A 15,604-nucleotide genomic window follows, 5' to 3' on the forward strand; every position below is an offset into this window, starting at 1 on the left:
ACGTAATCTGGGAAACTGGGTTCGCGTCTCCGCTCCTCCACATGCAGCTGCTGGGTGACCTTGGGCCAGTCACACTTCTGTGAAGTCTCTCAGCCCCACTCACCTCACAGAGTGTTTGTTGTGGGGGAGGAAGGGAAAGGAGAATGTTAGCCGCTTTGAGACTCCTGAAGGGGAGTGAAAGGCGGGATATCAAATCCAAACTCTTCTTCAGTGGTTTAGACCACAGCGCCACCCACATCCCAGTGAAAATAAGAAGAGGTGTTGATGAGTCAGGATTTTAGAGTAAGGCTTGTAGGAATAAACTACCCTTTGGTACTTAATTTTAAAGTAAGACATTCAGTGTGGTGAGTATGGAGATGGTATGGAGTATAGAGGGCTAGCTAAGAGGCATCGCATCCCAACCTTCCTAATTTATTTATGTTTTTCAGTAGACTTGTATCTATTAAATCACACACAAAAGAACCTGATCCATGCATTTATTTATTTGCTGCTGCCACCACAAATGACTAGATTGTCAGTGGACTCTGACTTTTAAACTAATAGCTGGTGGTTTCCTCAGTCTATCTGTGAAAGCCATCATTTCTTTAGTAGGTGCATTTTGTATTTGGAAAGCTGAACTGAAAACTTTCGAGTTTATGCGGGAAATACAGAAGGCTACATGAAAGGCAGTGTGACCTTCTGCAAACAGAGTGCCCTGTGTTTATATAAAATAAAGAACACAGTTTTTATTATTACTGAACCACGTACTGTTACCAACTAACAATCTCTGAAGTCCTAATGAAACCATAGCCTTTTCAGGAACTGTGACCCTAAACACCCCTCAGTAGAACGCAATGACAATTTTAGCTGTCTGCCATACTATTTATGCTGCTTACAGGACAATCTTCAAGGAGGTTCTTGCCTCTTAGTGCTGCAATATGTGATCTTGTGTTTTTGTTCAGGTGATTTTTTTTACTTCTGCTTATCCCTCTCTCACAACTACTTGGAACAGAATTTTGTTTTTAGTATGCAGAATAGGCATCAAGGCAAATTGAAGATTTGAAAAGCAACACTTTAAAACAACAACAACAACAACAACAACAACAACAACAACAACAACAACAACAACAACAACAACAACAACAGAATATATCTGATAGCACTTTTTTAGCACTATGCAGTAACTGTCTGGAATCGTCTTCGACTCTTTTGTATGTCTGTCTTTTCTGTTCTGAACATTTCCATTACAATGCACCTCTACTCTGTGGGGAAGCATTGTAGCAGTGGACTTTTCCAGTGCTCCTTGGTCATAGTGTGCAGCTAACAATCGGATTAAATATAGATTCTGTTGTTCTTGTCGTTGCTGGAAGATAAAGGTCATTGTGAACATTTCCTTTCCTCTTTGATTTCAGAGTTAAACCTTTTTGTGGGGATGATTAAGTGTGTGCTGTTGAATGCATTACTTGATTAGGTAGTTTGTTAAACCATCACATAAGGGAGTTATCCTACATTTCTCTAATTTCTATCATAGCTTTGAAGTCTTTGCCACTTACTTTGCTCTTGCTTTTTTAATTGAGGCCAAGAATATGAGACTTGAGGATTTGAGAGTGCAAATCACTGGAGGCGTCTGAGGGCAACTTGTTAAATTTTTATCACTTTAGAGCTGTATTGAAGGCTGTGCTCCAGCACTTTATTTGTATGTAAAGTCCTCTTGGCCAGACATCTTGTAGCATGTACATAAATAAATGTTTTAACTGATTTTTTTAAATAAAAAAATTGAGCATCTATCTCAGTTTCTGTAGATGTGGTTGATGTTTGAGATATGGTAGATAAATTCATTAAATCCTATGGTTGACTTTGCTTCCCTCGTCATCTCTGTGTTTTTCCTATTTTCCCCATTTCCCACCATTATTAAATTGTTTTGTGCAGTATTAAGAGGGAGGTTGAAGTATTATGGTTTCTGATTTCAATTGAATAAATATCAATGCTACTAGTACTTCAATATTTGTATGGATCATTGATATATGAAATATTGGGAAACTAAATTTAATTGGTAAATTAAAAAAGTAGTAAAATTAAAAGGTAGGTGTCAAGTAGATATGATGCAGATGTAGAGTACAGTGGTGCCCCGCAAGACGAATGCCTCGCAAGACGGAAAACTCGCTAGACGAAAGAGTTTTCCGTTTTGGAGGTGCTTCGCAAAACAAATCTCCTATGGGCTTGCTTTGCAAGACGAAAATGTCTTGCGAGTTCCTGCGGGGTTTTTTTCCTTTCCCCCCTTTTTCTAAGCTGCTAAGCCGCTTATCAGCTGATCCGATCAGCAGATAAGCAGCTAAAAGCCGCTAATAGCGCTAATCCGCTAATCCTTCAATGGCCTTGCTTCGCAAGAGGAAAAAACCGCTAGACAAAGAGAATCACAGAACGGATTCTTTTCGTCTTGTGAGGCACCACTGTAGCATTGTTGCCATTTTAGCAATGAGAACCTGAATGAATCTCCCTGGCTGTGCTGTACTGTTCAATGCAAAGGGATCAGTGCACAAGTTGATAGACTGGAAGCCTGAGAAATGCATTTTCTTTGCATGGTTCTTTTTTGGTAAGACTTGAAAATAAGCATCTAATTCTACTTTAGCAAGTTCAGAAATTGTTATATAGAACTTATGCACCTTGCACTGCTCTCTTTCTCTAAGCCACCAGCATTATATATGTGTGGAATTTCTGTTTCCCCCATTCATCCTGTTGTAGTTTACTCTTCTGATTCCCTCCCTCAACAGTAGATGACCTATAGTATTATATCCTGTGGTTGCCTGGCAACCTCAGAGTATGCACTTATGACCATAGACTTACAAGAGTAGACTGACACGCAATGCCCAGATTCAGAGTTGACTTGGAATTTTAATTTGATGCATGTATCTTCTTTTGCCTTTTGAAAAGCAAATCTATGGAGGCAAAGGCTTCTGTGTTGTACGTTCAGTTGAGTGCTAGATTTGGGGTGGGAAGAATTCTGAAGCGTCAATTTAAGTATAATTACTTTTACAGCAGCCTTTCAGTCGGAGTTTTGTTTTGCTAGCTATAACAGAAAGTGTTCCTATACAGGTGAGGGTCAGTGTACTATATTCTACTATAGTGTTTATAACCTTTGAGGGTCGCACTGCATTTTTATAAAAGATAAAAGCAGGTGGGTGGATTGCAGAAATGATTGGAGTAGTATAGGTGAAAGTGTTTGATTTTTGCATTAACCCACCACTATCAGACTCGCGCTCTCTCTCTCTCTCACTCACACACAGACACACATGCACACAAAATAAAACAAACACATTTCTGAAAGGCTGGATAATAACAATGGATAACATCTCAGGGCTGCCATAAAGCAGCTTGCTCTTAGCCACACCTCTTGTCTCCCTGCAGTATGGCCACAATAATGATGGCCTTATCTCTGCTGCTACCTTTTTTTTTCTTTTATATTTTTGGGTTGGGGGCATTACCATTGGCTACTGTAAAGGGAGCTTAAGGATGCAAAAATAAAAATTTTCTTTGCATGCTTAATTTTGCTGACAACCTCTCAGCTGGCTGTCTTTGTTTATTGATGAATGATGAGGTATAGTCGTTAGACTGTTGGACCAGGACTGTTGAGACCCAGCTTCAGATCTCTACTCAGATGTAAACCTCTCACCCAATTTACTTGGGCTTCTCACTCATTAGAATGCTGCACTGAGCTCCTTGGTGAAAAGCTGGAATATAAGTGTAATAAACACTGATTTTCCTGTCATAAATTTTAAAATTTATCTGATAATTTCCTGAAAGTATGTATTTTTTTTATAACTGGCATTTCTATTTTATTTTTCCTTGTGCTATCTCCATCATTCCTTTTAAATCATATGAGTAGGTTATGGGCCTGCATGCAGATCCACTTCTGTCCATTATTATTTTTTACTGAACATCATCTAGGTGTTTAGGCACTTCTAAATATTGTACATTTGTTTCCCTTCTGTTTTGAAATAAACCATTCAAAGTCATCTGCATTTAATTAATGGGTCCTTTTTTAAGGAGGAAAAAGGTAATTTCTGTATGTGGCTTTTATCTTCTGGAAGAACATCAACATTTAGTTTAAAAGAGAATTAACTTACCAATTTTGAGGGAGATTTCTGTCTGCTAGACAGAGCTAGCCAAGCTGAACACTTGCATGGACATCTGTTTGCAATCTTGTGCTTGTGAAAAGTGCCTTAGGGATATTCACTGATAACAAGCAGTTAATGGCAGGGTTCTATGTTTCATCCTGATTATTGTTTTTTGGCACCATGCTAGGGGGCATTAGTTGGTTGCTGATGTTTACAGGCAAGAATACTATCTACTAGATAACACTTTGTAAATGCTGCTAAGATCTGACCATGGTTGAGATATGACACTACAACTCAGGATACAACAGTCAGGAAAGCCATAATACTAATAAAGGTAAAGGTAAAGGGTCCCCTGACCATTAGGTCCAGTCGTGACCGACTCTGGGGTTGCGGCGCTCCTCTCGCTTTATTGGCCGAGGGAGCCGGCGTACAGCTTCCAGGTCATGTGGCCAGCATGACTAAGCCACTTCTGGCGAACCAGAGCAGCGCACAGAAATGCCGTTTGCCTTCCCGCTGGAGCGGTACCTATTTATCTACTTGCACTTTGACGTGCTTTCGAACTGCTAGGTTGGCAGGAGCAGGGACCGAGCAATGGGACTAGCACACTTTTAAAAACCAACAACAACTATAATAACAACAACACACAAACCTTTGATAGTTTTATGATGTACATTACAAATCTAGACTTTCCATTATTTATTATTCAATTTGCTGTATTTTAGAGCATAAATAGCATTTATTTTTTTAAAAGGTTTTCTATGCATCACATGTACGTTATCTAGTTGTATAGACTTTAAACTTGCTCTTATCTGAGGCCTTTCTTTGTGTGCGGATAGCAACGTGAAGATGGTCGTTTTCTGTAGTGGCTTCTCATTTGTGGAATGCTCTCCCCAGGGAGGCTCAACCTAAAACATGTTGCTTTTAAAAAAAAGGAGGAGGAGGAAGAAGAAAGCGAAAGCACCACGCTCCGGGAAAGTGTTGCAGCTATTTGAAAACCATCCAAAATGACTTCTGATGATAATTGCAAAGGTTACCATCAGTTTGGCTCTCTTTTTTTTGAAGCGTTGCAAGATTCATTAAATGATATTCATTGCAGCATCCTAGACCAGGACAGTCACCACAGTTGTCATTTGAGCTCAGGTGAACCTTTGTGTGGCTAGGGCAGCCGCTAGGCAAGAAGTTGCCTGGATTTCCCATGGCTGCTTCAGAGGCTCCTTCTGCCGGCAAGCGGGAGAATACGGAGTATGCCTGCCTGTGGAATAAGATGACTGTTTTGGTGTCTGTTCCCAGTCTGATTAGCACAGAATTGCCTATAAGAGAACCGCAAGGGGTTGGGGTTATTCTGGATGTCAACCATTTTTGGCAGGGAACCTGAAATGTTGCGGTAGACTGTAGCTTTTCTCTAGCACTCTGCTGGCTTTTTGTTTGTTTTATATTATTGTTCCAGCAAGAATAGGTGTGGAAATATTAGTACACACTGTTAAAATGCCTGTATCTGACAAAACATTCACATATGAATTAAATTTGTGATATCCAACAGCAAATCATGAACTTTTCTTCCCCTTTGAAAGTTCTCTTATCCTTTTACGCTTACTAAGAAATAGGTTTCATTAAAGACACTGGGGCTTGCTTCTGAGTAAACTTGTGAACTACTGCTAGTAAATGGACTAAAACAGGTATGTTTACATGATTTTTAATCCAACATATCGACAGTGATGCAGTGAATATTCAGTTCACTGCTGACCTCTCTTTATTCTCCATTTTAAGCCAGCTTCACACAGCAGCTGAGGGAAAAGATTCCTGTGGGAGAAAATGGAATTTATGATCATAATACCATAAACTTAGGTGCAGGGATTCTGCCAGATGCACCTGCTACAGATCTTAATTGTGTTTAATTAAAAATAAATCAGATTGAATATGTTATTCTTTTAAAAAAAAGAAATAGTGGTGAAAAGGTAAAGTTTTCTGCCCTTTTCAAAGGAAGCCTCCTCTTAATTTATACTTTTGTCTGATTTCCTGCAACTATCACAAGGCTCCGTTATAGAAGCTTTTGCTCTGATGGGTTTTGCGAGTCCTCAAATTTCTGCTCTTAGAGATTTAATGAGGGAGAGGAGGGTGGATGCTATACCATCTGTTAATGATTCTGCTTGGTGAACATATTTTACCTCGGGGCCTGGTTACTGACAAGAGGCCAGAACCCAGAATGGCTCTGTAAAGTAATCAGTTGTCTACTGTCTACCTCAATTCTGCTGGGCATATTCAGTAACTGTGAGCTGGTGAGACACCAGCTGTTGTCATCCACTTTTAAAGGGTTTATGAGGTCCCCCTATTAAAACAGTTGCAAAATGCTTCTCAAGTTTCATTTGAGAACCCAATTTGTCTTTGAAAGTCCAAAATACAGAACATGGTAATTTAGTCATTTACCCGTGCTAAGAATGGATCATGGTTGTGACCTGTGAGGATTTGACTTGTGCATTGTGCTGCACAGAACAAACATGATTAATCTGCTTGCCATGATTCAGTTGAACAGTGCTGGTATCACGAAAAGAGAGGAAATGAAGGTGAGGCTCTCTGTTGTTATCGGGATTCGCCTCATATGTAGTCTTTAATAAAAATTGGGTACCATTTTTTATTTTTTCCTCTCTTCTCCAAGCAGAAATTGCACAGAACCTGTTTTCCATGTCTCCAGTCCTAATACAGTATTCCTTTTGTGGATCACAGTCAGTAAGTATATGTCTGTGGTTTTGAAAATGTGCTGAACTTTAACAGTGAATTAAGTATTTAACCATTCACTGTTAAATACTTCATTCTGGTGATCCACAAGTTAGAATCATGAGTAGCTTAACTTTTCAAGTGTCATTATGCATTTCCTTCTAAAGCATTAATCTTTCATTAATGGATAGGCATACTGTGGTGAAAGGATGATGGACTTTTTCAGTCAGGATGAAGTAGCAGAAACACAGTGGTAGGCTTAATCACATTTGAAAATGTAAAATGGAGTTCCTGCTGTATTTTTTTTAAGGATCAGTATGGGATAACTCGGTAGCAAAATCTAGAAGTGTGTAAAATTCAGACACTTTGGGATGGTTTCAGACTGTGGAAAAAGGTTTAAAAGGGGTGAAGGCAGTGAAGATGACCTTTTGCTCCAAAGGCAAAGCTCAGCATGGGAGACTACCTTTTTGTGCAAATTGTGGGTAAGAGGCCGAGGCTGTAAAAGCTTGCCTTTTGCAAGATCAGCTAGCTTTGGCAGCACTGTGGATACGAGGGAAATGCGATGAAGTGATGTAAAGAATGGCAAGAGAGAGGCCAGCTGCAGGGTGCTTTAGTAATGGTGGCTTAGAAGGCAGAGATACCTTCACAGAGGAAGGAGGAGAGATCAAGGAATGCAGGGAATAACTGTAGCATTGCTCAGACTGTAGTTTCACAATCTGTTTTGAGACAGGATGGCTGCAATTCAGAATAGCAGTAGACCTGTAACCTTCCTACCTTAGTCAGGTTTAGCGCTGGAATACAAGGTTGTGGGGGCATAGAATTTGAGCATGGATTGAGGGGCCCTCAATACTTTTGTAAAATCTCAAAAGTGAGATTTTATTCCAGGTGGGCCTTCAATAGCTCCAGAGACCAGAAATGTGTTTGCATTATGAACAGCTTTACTGCCATTAACCCTCTTTTTTGAACAGGACATGTTCATAGTTTTGCAGAGAACAAGTGCTTCAGATTATTAAGTTAGTGTTTTCCTGACGTGCTTCTATACATATCCTCCGGCAGGCACAACTTAACTTTCAACCCTCAGAAGAACTCCTAAGTCAGCCTTTCTCAACCTTGGGTACCCATATGTTGTTAAACTACAACTCTTATCATGCTTGATCACTAGTTCTGCTAGCCAGGGATTATGGGGGTTGTAGTCCAACGGCATCTGGAGACCCAATGTTGAGAAAGGCTCCCCTAAGGTGTTTAGAACCATAAACACGTATCTTAATACAATACAGATTTTTTACAGTCACTCAAAATAAAACTTCAAAACAAATATTAACAAATGATTAAAAAGCTTGGTGAAATAATAATGTATTATTCAACTTGAACCCATCTCACATAAATTTTGTGAGGACAGAGTGCAAGAGTACCCTGTGTGCCACCTTGGATTCCTCTGGGGGAAAGCCTGGGATGCCAAAGTGATAAGTATGAGTTTTCTGAGCAGGCATTAATATTACGTCACAAGCTTTTGTTTTTTTATTTTAAATCAATTGAATGATTGTTGCTTACCATAAAATACAATAACTGGTGGAACGTGGTAATGATGCTTAACATATAGTGTGTGTCAAATGGATAGAGCATATCACAAATAATTTTGGTAATCCTTACAACTGTTCTGTAACATAGCTTAATATTATCCCCATCTTGCAGTGGGAGTGAGGTACTGAGGCTTGGAGAATAGTCGCTTGTCTAAGGGCCACCTAGGGAGGGTTGGGGAACATGGAGGGTAACTGGATGGAGTGAAGGAAGGAGAAGCAGCAAGAATGGAATCCATATGAATAACTTCATGTGGTGCTCTGGATTAGGAAAATTGATCAATGCTTCTCTGAAGTCTGCTCATAAAGGAAAAAGAAATGATTGCAGCCTCAGAGGAGTAGATCTGCTATATTTATCTTTCATGCAAGTTATTTAAGGAAGCATGTGGTGTCTTACTTCAGTTTTTTTCTTCACCTTTTCTATAAACCAAAAAGTGAGACACTTTGACTTCATTTGATTAAGGAGAAACTTATTCCGTAACTTTGGGATTTTGTATTGCTATCAGTGACAGTATAGCTGGTGCCAAAGTCTAGATAAAACCCTTACCTTAAAAGAAATGTCTGAGCCCCTTTTTCTTGACCCCAATCCAGCATCCTTTCCAGCCACTTCCTTCATTCTTAATGAATTGTACATGTCATGCTGTGGTGGGTCATGGTCAATATTTGTTTAAATGGTTTTTATTTACTTTTTAATATTTTTAGGTCTTATTTTGTTTTTCATTTGTGTATTCCTTATTTATTGTAAGCTGCCGAGAGAACTTCATTACGAATGTTATACATACATAAATGAATGCTGTAAATTGAGGATTTTATATTTCAGTGAACCACATATATAGTAGGGAGAGCCTTGTAATTAAATTATTTTCAAGGTGCAAGAAGCATTCTGTTTACCAGTTGCATTTTTTTTTTTAAAGTATATGGATTCCATCTGCTTTTCTTTCTAGATATTTGGTCTCCCCTGTAGTATTCATGGTTGTCAGAAAGGGGCCTTTTGGAGCTTCATAGAGAGGTGAGAGGGCGAAGTTCAGAAGAGGAGATACAGCCTTCCACAACATCCCCCTTCCTATTCTACCCTGAATGTATGAAGGATTAAGGAACTTCAGGATATCACTTGCTACTGGAGTGCAGGGGAAAGGGTTCTATCTCAGAGGATCTTCTGGAATTAAGGGTATTAGCTTTCCAGAGGTCTGATAATCTGTGCTGAAGGTGGAGTATAAAAAACAGTTCTCAGTTAAAACATGTGAGAGGAAAGATTCAGTTCAGAAAGTGAGACACTAACCTTCATGTTTGGCTTGTATGAAGCCAAAGCATAAGATGGTGTGCATGTAATTTACTCAGGTCAGACATAACATTCAACTGTAGCTTAGTGTTATGAGAATGAACATGGGTGAGTTACCAGTTTGCGTTCTCCATTCTCGTTCACATATGGGGGAGGATGTTTTAAAGCTTCTGGATGTGGTTTCAGACAAACCACCGCCTTCCATTTCTTCTGAGTTGATGAAACACTGGTTTGTTCAAACCACAATTGGTTTAATCAAACAAGGATATTACACCACATTTTGGATCTAGAGGCTCATAATTGTGTAAAATCAATATGTGCAGCTTTCCCTACCTGACAAGCTTTTAACTAATATTATGGGTAAATATATGAAACTGCCTTATACTGACTGAGTCACTGGCCAATCTCGTGCAGTACTGTCTACTCTGGCTGGCAAAAGTTGTCCAAGGTATATGGGTCCTCTCATTCTTTTGCATCTGGTCGTCTTATAGATGCCTTATATTTTGTGCAGTAGTAGAAACTACTGTGCCTATACTGCTGTACTTGTTCTGTTCTTGAAAATTGATGCTGAGACGATTTTTGTTCATTGTTCATCCTACTTTCCTGCCCTGACTATATGCATAAGGAGATGTCGTTTTATGGTGTGGACTCTTTAGACTTTGAAGGAGCTTTGGTCATTATGCCTGAGCAGTGGGGCAGAACTAATGGTTCAATTGTGCTCTAATTTTTATTTTAAACTGTATTGGAACCCAGTTTTCTACGTTCTTTTCAAAAGGGCTGAACAGAGCTTGTAGTAGACATGTCCAGCTGTTCTTGTTGTGAAACTAGTAGCAGTGAGGTGCACCAAGAACAATGTGTACATGCTTCCCATGTATTTGCTTCAGGTGTTAACTTGGTGTCTGTTCCAAGGAATGCCTCCTTTTGCTTCCCTGTGGATTGCTCTCACAGGCAGGCAGGGGAGCAGGACCTCAGGCACATATCATAAATTAGGTGTTGTCAGGTTAGTATAATGAATATGATCCTTCATGTAACCTCGTCCCAAACTTCCGAGGACTTTAAAGATCATGACCAGTGCCTTGAAATTAAACCCAGAAATGCACTGGCAACCAGTGCAGTATGTTACAACCCCAACCCACCTCCAGACATCAGTTCAGCATTTCAAACAGCCTTCTGGAGCAAGTAGGTGGAAGAGAGGAGTAGAGTTGTATGTCATCCACATGCTGATGACATTATTGTTAAATTTGGGGGTGGGGTGGTGTTTCTAGCTGAGATGTGACTGAAAAGCTATTTTAATTGCTCACTGTGTTGCTACTCTATATCACAGGTGACTGCTTAATAAACTGTAACATTATAACTATTCCCTTTTTTAAAGAAAGAAAGAAAGAAAGAAAGAAAATAAAACTTCATGAAAATTAACTTGGATTTAGCCTCATTTAACAAGAATGAAATAAGAAGAAATATACAAAAACCCACATCCCACTTTTGGTTCAGGAGAACACATGTAAGTGGAACAGCTACCAAATAAGAGTGTTAGCAAAGACTGAATGTATTAGGGCAATACAGTGGTGCCCCACAAGACGAATGCCTCGCAAGACGAAAAACTCGCTAGACGAAAGGGTTTTGCGTTTTTTGAGTCGTTCCGCAAGACGAATTTCCCTATGGGCTTGCTTCGCAAGACGAAACGTCTTGCGAGTTCTTGCAAGTTTGTTTGCTTTTTCTTAAAGCCGCTAAGCTGTTAATAGCCGCTAAGCCGCTAATAGCCGTGCTTCGCAAGACGAAAAAACCGCAAGACGAAGAGACTCGCGGAACGGATTAATTTCGTCTTGCGAGGCACCACTGGACTTATATTAGACCAATCAACATGTCACAAAACATCATACAAGCTTTTGAGTTTTCTGGAAGTCTTCACCAGACTATATCAGGTATGGCCAGTGTGGGGCCCTCCATATGTTGTTGGCAGGGACGCGGACTTATAAAAAATATTGGGGGGGGGGCCAGGAAAGCTCATGAATAATAAATAAGCTCATGAATATGCAAATAAAGTGGCACCGCCTCCTCGTGAGCTAATAGGGGAGAGTGTGCTGCGCCTATTAATCAGCTCCGAAGGAAATTGGGTGGAGCTTTTGCTCGGGAGGGAGGGCAGGAGGCATGCAGCCCGACCCTGTGCATTTTGGGCTGGGGGAGGGGCGGCGGTGGCGCTCTGCTGGAGGGGCGCCCGAGATTATTGGGGGGCGGAGCCCCCCAAACGAATTTTTGAGGGGGCTCGGGCCCCCTCAAGCCCCATGGAGTCGGCGCCTATGGTTGTTGGTCTACAGTTCTCATCCTCTCTGACTACTGGCACACTGGTTGAGTCTGAGGGGATTTGGAATCCAACTACATATGAATGGGACAATTGTTTTTGTTGTTTATAAACTGTGTTGAAAATTTTAAAAGCAACTACCAAACACAAAGCACTGTCTTCCAAGACAAATGCATGTATAGATTGCAAGCCTTGCATGCAGTTATCTCCTGGATGGGACAGTGTTGGCTATCTTGGCGCTGGATGGTAAACAGAACTGGGAAAGGGGGATTGGCACACTGTTTTGTGGTATTTTGGTTGGCCTAATAAAGGTATTGCCCTAATAAGGATATTGGAATTTGCCTAATAGTCCAACATGGCTATCTTTCAGTTTAATCAGGCTGGGGCAACAGGAACAATCTCACTACCTCTGATTTTAGCATGTTAAGAATTATCGTCAAAGTAGAATACAGAATACTACACATTTACACGTGTTCAAGGCATGCGTGACCGTGGCTGTGTGCATTGCTGCGAGCCTGGAAGTGGCAAGAAAAGGGGCAAAAACAGCCCCCAAAGGACATGAAAATGGCACGAAAACAGCATCTAGCAACCCCCCAAGCCTTTGCAACTGCAATCCCAGGAGCCCTTGCACTGACATTTGAGGCCTGTGAAGAGTTGGAGTTTGATTGAGGAGGTTTGGAGGGTTTGCAGACTTTTTCTATGGTGTTCCCAATATACAAATTTACTTAAATGTGTGGTTCCTTGGAATGTAACCCCTGCATCAATGGGGAGCTGCCTGTACCTGATATCTCCATTTCAGTTAAGGAGAGCACAGTTTGCAACCACATCCAACGTAGTGACACAGGCAGCCATATTTGCTATCCTGGCTATGAGCTTGACTATGACTTGCAACAATATTGGCTTAGCAGTAGAGTTGGTCATTCTTACTTGTACTTAATATGCAATACACAAAACAGTATTCTTCAGGGCTAAAGGAGTAATTAATTAATAAAACAGAACACCTGTGTATCTCACAACCTGCTCCATGTTAAATAGAAAGCATTTTCACATTCTGGGAGGGACTCATGAGCCCAGGCACATTGTGGGAGAATGCATTTGGCTAGTAAACAAAGCTGTTTAAATCCAGCAGTTGCTAAAACACTTTCTTGGTATGTGTGTCACTGTGTGAGTGGAAGAGGCAAAATGTATATACCACGTTCTGTGTTGTTTGCTGCAATGTGTGTATGTATAAATAGCCAGTTTATCATTGATATTCTGTGTGCCTGTGTGTGCTGAAGGAAACAGAATCTGTTTTCAGTTAACCTTTTGTGGTTGGAGTATAATATGCACAGAACACCCGTATGTATTGACCTTTGCTGAATGCTAGCTTCAAGACGTTTTAAACAATGGCCATACTTGGTGTATAATTTGGGTCACCTTTTTTCTTCCATTGTGTGTGCATGTCTATGTGTGTTTTGAGGTATCTTTTCCATTTTTCTAGTAATCCTTTCTTGCAGATAAATTATGAGAATATTTCAGAACACTTTACAGTACTTAGAAAGTATGAAGTTTGTAATTGGGTTGTCTTTAAATGAAAGATGATTAGAGGCTACGTCTCATTGTTTAGTGCAGCTCCTCCCTCCCCCTCCCCCTCCCCCAATTATTCTTGTTTCATCAGAATAGTTATTTAAAATCAAATGTCAGTGTTGGTAGGTACGATGCCAGAGGCATGGATTTAAAGCTAAACTGGTTGCAGGAGCGGATCTACAGCTATGACCTGGGTCAGGCTTGATTTGCAGCTTAGTCAGTTTTAGAATCTGCTGTCAGTTTAGTAAACAGGAGTCTGCTGGCTGAACTGAACAGAAGGGTGAGATTAGCATATTAATAAGGTTGTTGCTAATCGCCTCCCCTCCCTCCCCTCTCCCTCCCTTCCTCCTCCGCCTCTCCTGAATGAATCTAGGAATACAGACGCACACAGTCACATTGCTGGCTGGTTGCATTCTGTTTGGTAGCTTGTCCAGGGAAAAGGATGATCTGTGCTTTAAATTGTTGAGGCATGCGAAGACTCCGAAACTGAAATGCATTCTTCACGCTGTCGGAATATATTACTCGAGCAGCACTAAGGAATGGGGTGGTGTGGAGGTGGGTCTTTTCTTGCTTCTACCTTTGCAGCCAAACCTGAAAGACGCTAAATGTAAGGAGGGTTAGTAGTTGATTTTTCCTGCTTGTGACTGCGCTCAAGCGGCTGGCTTCCCAGCCCCCCTGCGGGAGCAAATACTACTGGAGACCTGAATTGGAACATTGTATGCTGGAGCCTGGCGTGATCTCTATACGATTGTGTGTATGTTGTTCTTGGAATTGGCAGGGCAACAGGCCCCGAAACAAGCAGGTGTCATCTATATGGAGAAAAGCGGCTGTAGTCCATTCCCAATATGCTGGGCTAAAGGTACACCAAACTTAAATATTATATATTTTCTGACTTTTGATTCATGCATCAAAATAAAAGGGGGAAATAAGTTGGTTGGGAGAGAAGGACTGGCATGAAATTGAAAACACAGTGGCTCTATTCTGCCCATGTAATTTTGATGTGGAAGCAGTCAGCTGTGGTGTTTTACCTGACAACCATAAACATTTTACCCTCTAAAGGCAGGGAAACAAATGGTATGAGCATTATTGGTTTTGAATAGTCAGTACTTTTCAGTTTTGATGATCTATTTGAAATGGAGAATTCATCTACCTCAGTTGCCTGCATTTTTTAAAATTATTATTTAAATCTTTTATCAAATGTTATTCATTATTTTTCAGGATAGATTCTGCAAATTATGACTAATTTCGGTGGCCAAAACAGGGTGGAAATTTGATGAGTGTGAACAGGATAGAATTTTTATGCAGAACTACTGCATTGGTTACCTTTTTAAAAGCTGTGGTAAACGTGACAGGGAAGTGCTTTATAGCTGGCACAATCAGACAGGATCTGACTTGAAATTCAGGTTGAGCAATAAACGAGTTCCAAGTATAGAACTCTCCCTACTGGGTGTATTTTTAGTGGGTTTTAAAGGCAGCAGCATTATTTGCACCCTTGCCCTTTAGTGCACTGTCATGTAAGGTCCGGGTGCCTGTACTGTACATTTTAAGGTAAAATTATAAAGGACAAAATAGCCCTCCCCCCACATAAAGGTTTAATTTTGTAATGAAAAGTAGTGCAAGATGACCTCTTTCTTTATGGTGGTAGTGATTCACCTGAACAGGTCACCTATAGTATCCAGCTGGGCTATGAGCCAACCATTACCCTGCTCCCTGCCAAAGGGTAGCTGGAGTATTGCAATGCTCAGTTCATTACATGACCGGAGGCAGTTCGTGACCGCTACTCTGTGAAGGAAGGTTTTTAATCTGCTGTCACATTATGAGTTGTCAGCTGTGCCATAGCTTATGGTGGAGCACTGAGTCTGGTTTTAACCTCTGACATCTCCTGTCCAAGATTCTTGGATAGCAGATCTGAGAGACAGCTATCTGAGAACTTGGTTTTCCATTGCCAGTCAATGTGTCTTACTTACCCTCTTTTTCCTCAAAGGAGTTGCATATATTCTCCTTTCCCACCTCCCCTTTATCTCACAAGGGTGTTGTGAAGAATGATTTTTATGAGAGATTTGAATCCAGGCCTCCT

General features: G+C 40.6%; 1 protein-coding gene and 1 long non-coding RNA gene across 32 annotated transcripts in view; one reads left to right on the forward strand and one right to left on the reverse strand.

Moving 5' to 3' along the window:
• PTK2 (protein tyrosine kinase 2) overlaps positions 1-15,604 on the forward strand; it is a gene marked incomplete at its 3' end in the record, with an annotated part of 202,501 nt that overhangs the window by 54,276 nt on the left and 132,621 nt on the right. For 5 of the 31 annotated variants that reach the window (XM_083516591.1, XM_083516596.1, XM_083516595.1 and 2 more), the window contains exon 1: positions 13,904-14,386. The exons of 21 other annotated variants lie outside the window; for them this stretch is intronic. In XM_083516591.1, the coding sequence (XP_083372717.1) occupies positions 14,284-14,386 (103 nt within the window). In that variant the 5' untranslated portion in view covers positions 13,904-14,283. Of the gene's footprint in view, positions 1-13,879; positions 14,387-15,604 lie in introns of those variants that run through there. 5 more of the 31 variants (XM_083516569.1, XM_083516570.1, XM_083516580.1 and 2 more) reach the window with 2 other exon arrangements.
• LOC310713256 lies at positions 910-2,769 on the reverse strand. Its single transcript, XR_014529154.1, has 3 exons — positions 2,643-2,769; positions 1,124-1,342; positions 910-969 (listed from the first exon to the last, which is right to left on the reverse strand). It is a non-coding gene; the product is annotated as an uncharacterized lncRNA (long non-coding RNA).

The sequence above is a fragment of the Podarcis liolepis genome (assembly GCF_965112155.1).
Source record: "Podarcis liolepis genome assembly, chromosome: 8".
NCBI lineage: Eukaryota > Metazoa > Chordata > Lepidosauria > Squamata > Lacertidae > Podarcis > Podarcis liolepis.